At 38.4% G+C, this 10,522-nt stretch overlaps 1 protein-coding gene across 3 annotated transcripts in view; it reads right to left on the reverse strand.

Annotated features, from left to right (window-relative positions):
* Nucleotides 1-10,522, reverse strand: part of LOC122558998 (transketolase-like) — a 55,362-nt gene extending 44,840 nt beyond the window's left edge. The window contains exons 1-4 of one of the 3 annotated variants that reach the window (XM_043708052.1): nt 10,222-10,522; nt 5,755-5,872; nt 2,673-2,786; nt 2,176-2,273 (exon numbers count right to left, since the gene is read on the reverse strand). In XM_043708052.1, coding sequence (XP_043563987.1) covers nt 2,176-2,273; nt 2,673-2,786; nt 5,755-5,872; nt 10,222-10,328 — 437 coding nt within the window. In that variant the 5' untranslated portion in view covers nt 10,329-10,522. Of the gene's footprint in view, nt 1-2,175; nt 2,274-2,672; nt 2,787-5,754; nt 5,873-6,380; nt 6,951-6,983; nt 10,187-10,221 lie in introns of those variants that run through there. The other 2 variants (XM_043708053.1, XM_043708054.1) reach the window with 2 other exon arrangements.

A 10,522-nucleotide genomic window follows, 5' to 3' on the forward strand; every position in this document is an offset into this window, starting at 1 on the left:
CTGTTGAAATCCATATTGATGCCCTGGGGTTGAAGTGTTCCGAGGCGGAAGATGAGGTGTTCTTCCTCCAGGCGTCTGGTGGTGAGGGAGCGGGGGTGGAGGAGGCCCAGCACCTCCATATCCTCGGCAGAGTGGGAGGGGGAGTTGAAATGTTGAGCCACGGGGCGGTGTGGTTGATTGGTGCGGGTGTCCCGGAGATGTTCCCTGAAGCGCTCTGCTAGGAAGCGCCCAGTCTCCCCAATGTAGAGGAGACCGCATCGGGATCACCTTCATCCCCTCCCCCACTCACCTATTGTACTCTATGCTACTCTATCCCCACCCCCACCCTCCTCTAGCTTATCTCTCCACGCTTCAGGCTCTCTGCCTTTATTCCTGATGAAGGGCTTTTGCCTGAAACGTCGATTTTGCCTGTCCTCTGATGCTGCCTGAATTGCTGTGCTCTTCCAGCACCACTGATCCAGAATCTAAATATTATGATGCCTGATTTAGATTTACATTAGAACTAAGTGAATGGAGCAAGCTGAAGTTAACAATGAACTGTAAAGCAGCAAAAAGATTCAAGTATCCATGTACACAAATCACTAAGAATTGGTGCATAGGCACATAAAGTAATCAGAATGTTTAGCAAAACATCATTTTCAAATCTACTTCCCTTGAGAAAAGATTAAGTGATGGCTCAGATGGATAGAACATTGGTAGGGCCCACATTTGCAATACTGCACCATTTGGAAATATATATTGTCTTTGAAGTGGATTCAGCCCATAGTTACCAGAATAAGTGCTTTAACGCTTATATTTTCAAAAAAATATACATCCACAGATTTTGTTTGTGTGAGTAGGTTAAGAGTGATCTGGTAAAGACATTCAGAATGATAAAATAAGACTCAATAGATGTTAATAGAGAGAAAGAATTTCCTTGGGCAAAGGAATCCAAAACAAAACAGAATATTCTTAAAATCAGAGCTTTGTTATTTATGAGCAAATCCATACAAAGCTGGTGCAAATCTGGAACTCTCCTTGCAAAAAGACAACGAAAATCGGATCAATTGAAGTTTTCAAAACTGAAACTGGTTAACTTATTTTTTGGTCAGGCAAAAAGGGGAAGGATCTAAATCAAAGGCAAGTAAATTGATGATGAGGTCTGGTTAACTATAGGAGAAAGTGAGGACTGCAGATGCTGGAAATCAGAGCTGAAAATGTGTTGCTGGACAAGCGCAGCAGGTCCGGCAGCATCCAAGGAACAGGAGAATCGACGTTTTGGGCATAAGGGCTATGCCCGAAATGTTGATTCTCCTGTTCCTTGGATGCTGCCGGACCTGCTGCGCTTTTCCAGCAACACATTTTCAGCTCTAGTTAACTATAATCTATTAGTTGAGTGGTTTACAAAGAATGAAGGTCTGAATATCCTGCTCTTGTTTCTAAATTTGAAAAATAAAAGATCAGCTTTTCAGTTTAGTGGTCTTATAGTAGATTTAAATTAACATAGAAAGAGAAGGCTAAGGAGTTTTTTTAGAATTATTCAATAGTGGAATGTAAGTATTGTTACCACCCATCGTTAACGGCCCTTGCGAATATGGTATGTCATCTTCCTGAAACACTGCAGTCCACATGCTATACGTATACCCACAGTGCTGGTAAGAAGGGAGCTCTGAGATTGTGGGGTGACGTGGTGTCGAGATAATGTCACTAGACTAATAATTCAGAGATACAGGACATATGTCTGGTGACATAAGTTTGAATTCCACCAAGGCAGATGGTGAAATTTGAGTTCATTAAAAGCTGAATTTATTTCTGATTAACACCAGATTCACTAATATTCCTTAGGAAAGGAACTCTTATCCTTACCTGGTCTGGTCTACACATGACTCCAAACCCATGCAATATGACTGACACTTAATTGTCCTCAGTTAGTTCAAAGAACAATTAGGGATGGAGAAGCAACCGAGTTCCAAGTCAGTGTAGTGGGAGACTTAGAAGGGAAACTTATTGGTGGTGTTCCTCTGATGCATCTGCTACTCTTTATCAGCTAGGTGTGGGGTTGAGGGATTTGAAATGTGCTGTGAAGATTGGAGATTGAAGTTTTCAACATATCAACACATTTAATTTAAAACATAACATTCAATACAAACAGCAGATAATGGCTATTTTTGAGAGATAATGATATAAAACGTTCACCTGGCTTTATCAAAATATTTCCCAGTATAAGCCATGCCAGCAGCAGCTCCTAGACCCTGCCCCAAGGATCCAGTAGCAACATCAACAAAAGCTAGTTTCTGAAAAGACACGAGAGGCAAAATGTGACTTCGAAACAAATAAAATAGAAAACAATACCCATGTAAGCAGCTTCAATTGATAAATATCAATTGTATAAATAGACATAAATGTTTATCACTCCTCTCTCTCCCAACCCTAAAGAAGGTGTCAAGTATCTTAAGGTCTGTAGCTCCTCTTACTCTTCCTCGAGCTTTTTGTTTCCTAAAGCATGTTGTCATGGATTCAGAGAGCAGGCCCGTACCTTGAGCCAGGCTGCAAAGTTTTGAAAATCAAGGAGCGACACTCGTTGCTCCCATTTTCTAACATAATGCTGATGGTATGTCTTTTTTTTTAAGATTACCTTTCCTTTTCAGAACTCTTCTCAAAGTAAATTAATGCGATATTTTCTTAAGACTCACCGGAACAGGGTGCCCTTCAAGAATGGAACCCATTTTCCTCAGTGTTAGCAACTGATTTACATTCAGGTAACCAGCTTCTGCCCAAGCTGCATACAAAATTGGAGCTGCATGGCCCTGAAACACAGAAAATAGAATTTTGACACAAACTCCTTAAATATGCATCTTGCACTTTTAACTTTGTCATAGGTGATCAGCTGTGTTTTTCCATGCCCAATTCTGTAAAATACTGGAATCAAAAATCAACACAGAAATTTCTAAATGCTTGTTCTTCCACCAGACTTCTAACTGTCTTATGCACAAGCCTTGCCAAGAATTCTTTGCACAAAAGGGTTGGTTGCTCTCAATATTTTAAGTGTCATTCCACGGACTTGCAGGGAGAGACGGTAAGCTAGAAATTTGGAAGCAGCATCTTGCCCCTCCCTCAAAGAAGCAGTTTGTTCAATCTGAAGGTGGAGATTATTTAAAAATTGAAAATCTATTTATAATCGTAATTTTTCAGAGTACAACTGATTACTTGGGGGATTGATTGTCATTCAGAGACTTGCTTGGAGCCCATTTATACTAGGGAACAGAATTAACTAAAATAAACTAGAACACAATAGGGTTTCACCTCTATGTGTTTTGAGAGAGAGAGAGAGAGAGAGAGAAAATGTCTCAATGGACGAGGAATTGTTAAGGGCATGTCTCAATGGATGAAGAATGGTTAAGTGACTTTGTCCTCTGGTGTTATATATTCACCACACTTTATCCCATGAGAAAGAATGAATAGAAGGCAAAAACAGATCCATTCCAAATTCCAATCTCTTTGCTGACATATGCTGTCAGCAAATGCCCAGAAGTTATAGATACATGATTAAAGTTATGGCAATGCTGTGATCAACAGTTCAAATGCAAAGAGAAATTGATTAAGCAATCAATATGCTACAGTTAGCACACATTATACAGCCAAATGTATGACATTATACATGGCACACTGCACTCATAACAGGGATCAAAATATTTCTTTCCTCACAACTGCAGCTCTTGAGGCTCTCCCAAGGGTGACCTTTGGATTTTCAGGGGCTCCTTTTTCATTCTCATTAACTCGTTCATTAGGTGATATAGTTGATTTGTAATATCACCTGCTGCACTTGAGCTGACATAATGGGGAATTTGAATTCACACAGAATCAGAATTCGAATAATTTAACAATATACTCAATAATCATCATCCATTAAACTTAAAGCCACAGTATCCAAGGAAAGCATTAACTTCAAACACAACTGTATTTACATTGGACCTTTTTAACTGGCCAAGATAGCAACAAATGCTTTTCTAAAAAAAACCTGACTCACCCATAATAAAAGAATCATTATATACATAATGATGGTAAGGGTCACTACAAAACAGTCACAGGTTTGTCTCTAAAACAGTCACTGCACTTCAAGTAATTCATAGCACATGAAACACAGATATGATAATGCACGCAAATGTAAATCTTTATGAAATAAAACTGTTTTGCAAGAAATTATCTAATTGGCAATGTTCATTATAATAGTAATGTTCATTCTATTCAGGTCTCACTCCCCAGCTGCAGTGTCACTTCCTACCAACCCTCTGTTCAGACCTTCCAAAGACAGTAACTCCTGCCTTAGCTAATGGGGAGAATGGCTCAGGCCCTATTCAGTGAGGATGACCTGAACCATTTGTTCACCATGCAAACTTGATGCTGTAATATGGCACATTAATTCTATCCTGCAATCTCAGTCAGATTATTTCTCACTCTATATCATGTAAGCAAATGAAGTGGCCGAAGGCTGTTCACCTTTGGTTCTGAGAGGTGCCTAGTTTATCTCCAATTATCCTAGAATCATGCAAAAAATTGAGCAATCTGAAAATAGCTACTCATGTGAGTCCTTTGCAATTGCATAAGTGGTGCCTGCCAGCAAGAAAATGCTGCTGTCAAGCCAAAAAGTCATTCTGTCGACTATGCAAATGAGATATATGAATTTCAGTTCCAGTATGACACTAGGTTAGCCATACACTCCAAAGACTGTCAGGCTGAGTCAAATAGTGTATCCCTTTGGTTGTTTGCAATAGGCAAGGGAATTACTGTACAGAAGCAGCCGCTGCTTATAAAACTCAAAACAGTGTGCAACATTAGACATAGTTCTGTAATTGGATAACATTTGCTAAATACTCACAATTATGTGAAGAATTATGATGCCAACCTATTTAAGATTGTCTATAGGGACTTCCAATATTGAGTAGTGTGAATCTGGAAGCTAAATATATTAATACACATGGCTCTGTCCTTTATAGATAGAAAGTACATGAACACACAGCATGCTTGTTTCAACAAAGCAAATAGGTGGAAGTGATTTTCCGGTTAATTTTTCAGGGCAATGCCTCTATCAATCAGAATCGACTTGCCAACCAACTCAAACTCTTTTCCATTACAGTATAGATGTTGCTTTCCTTTCAATTGGTATTTCATGCAAATTATTACTATGGGTACAAGATGAAAAGCTTCAAAGTGTCTCTTTTCAACAAGGTTAAATGATTTTTTATTTATTAATCAAAAGCTTGATGAACTGTCGTTATAGTTACAAATGTTTCAGCTAAACATTTTAGTTGGTAGCAGTGCTGTTCTTGTCCCTTTTCATCTGATAAGTAATTTCATACATAATACTTCCCTGAAAGGATTTTAACTGAACAATTATTTTGTATTTCAGATAAGATTCATTTTGAAAATCAGCACAAAGCTGTAGAGTCAAAATCCACGTGCTATAAATTAAAGTCATTATGCACTTGCCTCTCATTCAAAATTTTAGTTATGTTAATTTTTAACAAGAAAATCTCAGATTATTACATCTTCTCAATTTACCAGTCTATACAATAATATACTAAATTTATAGGTCCGTGACTCTCAGGAAAGATTACAACGTTACATGTAGTACCTGCTTTCTTAGTCTCACTTGCTACAGATAAAACTTCAATGGCCCTTCCTGAATGGCAAATTGATAACTTAAGTATACAATAAATTTTAATGTAAAATATGATGTCAAGGTATATTTGTAATGTTTACAGCAGCGATTCTTACCTTTGAGAGTACAAACCGATCATTGTTAGGGTTCTTAGGATCATGTGGTTTGTACTTCATGGCATGGAAGAATAGCACAGACATAATCTCGGCACAACTGCAGCATGATGTGGGATGTCTGTAAATCAAACAACATGCTGACATGTCACACAGTTCATGCTCTGTTATTGATGGTTCAATTCTGCAGCATTTCCTTTCAGAGTAAGCAAAAACTTGAGATTTGTTTTATCTTAATTCAGCAACTCCTACAAAATATCATCCCAATAAACTGCGTTCAGAAATGCAGGCTATTTTTAAAATTTGCAAAACTGGAATACATTTAAAACTAAAATTATGTTGTGAAACTGTGCTGTAATGATTTGTGTGTAAAATCTTTGCAACAAGGAAAATCTGGGAATATACAGAGTACCAATAAGCTCATCATTACTTATTAAATCATAATAAACTGAAAGCACAGATTTCTGAGCACCTTTTAAACTAACTCTTTCCTTCTTTTGTACAGAGGAAATAGATTTTTCTTAGTATCTTAAACATACAAAAACAAACAGAAAATGGTATGCTGTAAAGTTTCAGTTAAACTAAAATAAAGTTTTACTTTTAAGAAACAAAACAATAATTCAAATTACTTTAAGGCACAGGTGCCAACATTCCTTGGATTCATGACCTTCCCTTCCTAGAATTCAAACTTGTCAAAAATCAAACTTGTTAAAACATTAATTCAATCAAAATTAGTCAAAATATTTGTTCTGTCAGACTTCGATTTGCTAGCATCTGGAAGGAAATGCTGTCCAACCCCAGAGATATTATTCGCAACTAATGAGCAATATTTTAATTTGTTAAGTAGATAGAAACATTTATTTACTTTAACAGAAACTTCACTGGATCAATAAATTGGTGCAGCAAACCACATTACAACTTTTTTTAGTCCATACTTCTCATGCAGGTTAGAACACATTCCATGTTGCTTATATCCTCAATTCCATCAGACAAAATCTCAAATGGAACTGGAATACTTAGACAAACTAAACGTTTATTAATATTAATGTTTAACATACTCAAACCTTAAGTAATCCTTTCATGCCATACTTAACCATATTTCCATCAATTCTGCATCTTGTTAATGTGACCTATACCTGGAACAGTACAAGGGCAATAAGAATAAAAGTAAAATATCACCAGTTTTTAAAAATATGGGATGTTGACTTTGCGAGCTGGGCATAATTTATTACCTATCTGAAGTATCCTCTAGATGGTGATGGTCGGCCTTCATTCTGGTGAATATAACCCAGCAGCTAGGCCATTTCAGAAAGCACAAAGAGTCCAGAAGACATAGGAGAATGTGGAATCACATATAGGGAGAAACAGGTAAGGGCAGCAGATTCCTTACCCTAAAAAGAACATTGGTGAATAAGATGTGTTTACGTTTAATGTTTTCATAGTCACCATTACTGATACTATTATTGTATTTCAGCTTTATTTTATTGAATTTAAATTATGCTGCTGCCATGTTGGATTTTGAACTCAAATCATTAGTAGATGATCTATACTCTCAGCATAGCCACAATGTTACCATATCCATAGTGACGCCAGCATAAAGCACAGATGACCAATTATTTTTCTGACAGCTTGCTTTTGGAATGGCAGCTAATAAGATAAGGTCCATGCTGATTCTGCAACGGACTTTCCATGGTGAAACAACACTCAGCTTGCATAAATTAGCACATTTATTTTTTACCAGCAGTTGTAAACACTCTTTGAATAAATACTTCAATTCAATCTTCAATTTTGTTTGTATTATAACCAAACCGCTCTGAGGAATTATTTATATTGAATTATGCTCTGTGCCTCCTTGCTACTGGGCAAGGCAACATAATAAAATCAAGTATGTCTCCATGTGTTAAAGAATAAATAAATAAATAACATAATAAAGATGGGACTGTCTGTAATTTGATATCTGGTCTGTGCTGAATTAGCATATTTCACTGGGTCAGCAGTTCCACAAGGTTCCACAATTGGTCTCAGCACCCTGAACCTGTGTTCTCAACCACGAGCAGAACTTTAAGGTCATCTAAGTGGTAAGCCAAACATTGATTTGTTTGCTAATGAAATGTAACCACAGGTTTTTCTATTGACTAAATCGTTATCTGATTTTTAAAAAAATATAATTTAGCAATAAAACTTATTCACAGTATATCATTGGAAACTTTAATGTCCTTAAAAATTTCAATTATTTTTAATATAGTACTAAAATACATGCAAATGTAAAAATACAGCCTTTAGAATGTTGGGTTTTGTTTTTATTATGGTGGGACCAGGTTTTATTTAAAAGAATGATTGGTGACACATCAAGTGCAAAAGGTTGAGAACCCTGTCCTTGACAAAATACAGAAATATGTCAGCAAGAATTGCTGATTCTGATGATGATCCTGGAACGTCTTTGAGAAAGATTGGGAAAGCATAAGATTAGTCTTGGTGATCTGCATGATGTGCCTCATAAAGGTGATGGCCTACTGGTACTACCGCTCAACTATTAGTCCAGAGGTCCTAGTAAAAGGACCCAAGTTTCCATCCTGCCATGATGGATAGTGGAATTTGAATTTGATAAATCCCTGGAATTAGGAATCTATGGTGACCATGAAACCATTGTCACAAAAACCCACCTAGTTCACAAGTGCCCTTTTAGGAAACTACCATCCTTACCTGGTCTTGCCGACATGTGACTCCAGATTCACAGCAATATGTTGACACTTCTGGGTAAACAGAGATAGGTAATAAATGCTGGCCTGGCCAGTCATGCGTACATCCCATGAATGAACTTAAAAAATCAAATTTGAAACTAAATGTCATTAGCAGCAACGTGGTGGTGGCAGCAGCGGCGGTGGCGGGGGCAGCATCCATAATCACGAAGTTGAAACAATGAGGGGAAAAATGTCTAAACTGCAAAATGAAACAGGCTTACAAACTGTACACTATACAATCTTCATTTTACAACAGTAGCCATTGTTTATGAACGATGCATCTTTACCAATGATTGTAAAACCAAAGAAAAGGAATTAATTTGGATTAATTCACTAGATTTACAAAACACCATTTCTGCAGTATTTCACTGTTATATTTGGCATTTTCAGTTCTGCCTCCTTACCCACTTTTTTCACTGTGGATCTTGTACTTAGAGTCCAAAAAGATAAAATTATTATTCTTGAAAGCTAGATTCATTTACTGAAGGCATTCATTCCTTGACAATGTATTTACTGGTATTGAAACTGTTCCAAAATAGACATTCCTTGACCACAGAGCTCGAAGACTTGTCAGTTAAAGACGTATCACGACTAAGGTCATTCCTGTTTTCACTTAACATTGACACAAACAATGATCACCAGTTGGCAATTAAGAATGATGCTGCTTACAACCACGCTCCTGGATAAATTGTAGCGTCCCCAATTATAATCAGCCCAGAGTTTTAAAATTAAAATTTGGATTTACTCAATTTGCCACTGGCAGGGAATCAAGGAAATCACTGATTACAAGGAAACTCACAATAACACATAATCCACTAAATATTCCATAATCGTATCATTAAATCACGCTTACCACCCCAGAGAGGAAAACATGAGCTTCTACGAAGATGGAATATTGCATTAGACTGATTAAACAAGAATTGACGCACAGTAAGCAACATAAAGGCAACTATAACAACTCAGTAAAACGATGAAAAATAAATATTAGAATTAAATCGTTGAATATCACAAAGTCCACATTTATTCTCCTGGGAAATATATTAAGACTCCCTTGTTTCAACACAGTCCTCTGGTCTTGGGGGCGTTATCCAAAGATGACAAACAAACCAATATCAAAGTAAGAGCACATCTGCAGTCCTCACTTTTCCCCAATATCGAAGCAAATCCACTGCAAAATGTTTTACGGATAACAGTAAATTACAGGTGTGGGTTAACTATCTGGCCGGAGAGGGTTCTCCAACTCCACTGATCGCCAGATCGTTGAAGTTTGGGCGGTGCTGGAGGAAGAAAAAATAATTTGCAAACAAACAGGGTTAGAAGCTGGTGATGTGAGGGAGCCCTGGCCTCGCCTCCACCGCCAGGCCCCGGCAGCCATCACAGCGAGAGCGCGCGTCCTGCCCCCTGCCAGGGCACACAACAACCAACAACATTTACTTTATCATCACCACCACCATCATCATAATAATTAAGAACATATCTTGACATTTTCCGACATATTGTTTCCCCTTCACTTTCTGACCAGTCTGGAGGGTTATTTTTTAAAAATGTTCACACATGGCGGCGGTTAAGATTTAAATCTCAGCTCAGCTTCCCGCCCCCCGCCCCTTTGGATTCAAGCTGCTCCCCAGTGGACGGGGTGGGCATTTAAACTGAAACTCCCACTCGAGGCAGCAAACTTTAAATCTTCCGGTGATTTTGTGATCTAACCACCGCCGGTTGGGGCACCTACCCCGATCCGGCCTCGCTGGTGGCAGTTATGGAGTGAATCCTCAGAGTGTTGGCCATGTCCTTCAAGGCCTGCAGGGTATTCGCGTCTGGTCTATGATAACACGCCATGGCCCAGCTCACTGGCTCTTGTCAGCGGTGATTGAAAGAGCTCCGAGACGCTGATGGTATGTGAGAGCAGAGAGCGAACTACACGACAACCCCCGGCTTGTCCCCGCCGCCCACCGACGCCGACTGAGAGGCGGAGCGTTGATGAGCCAACCGCCTCCTACTGGCTTCCACCGACAAACTGTCAGTGCCTTCTC

The sequence above is a fragment of the Chiloscyllium plagiosum genome, chromosome 18 (genome assembly GCF_004010195.1).
Source record: "Chiloscyllium plagiosum isolate BGI_BamShark_2017 chromosome 18, ASM401019v2, whole genome shotgun sequence".
Lineage (NCBI taxonomy): Eukaryota > Metazoa > Chordata > Chondrichthyes > Orectolobiformes > Hemiscylliidae > Chiloscyllium > Chiloscyllium plagiosum.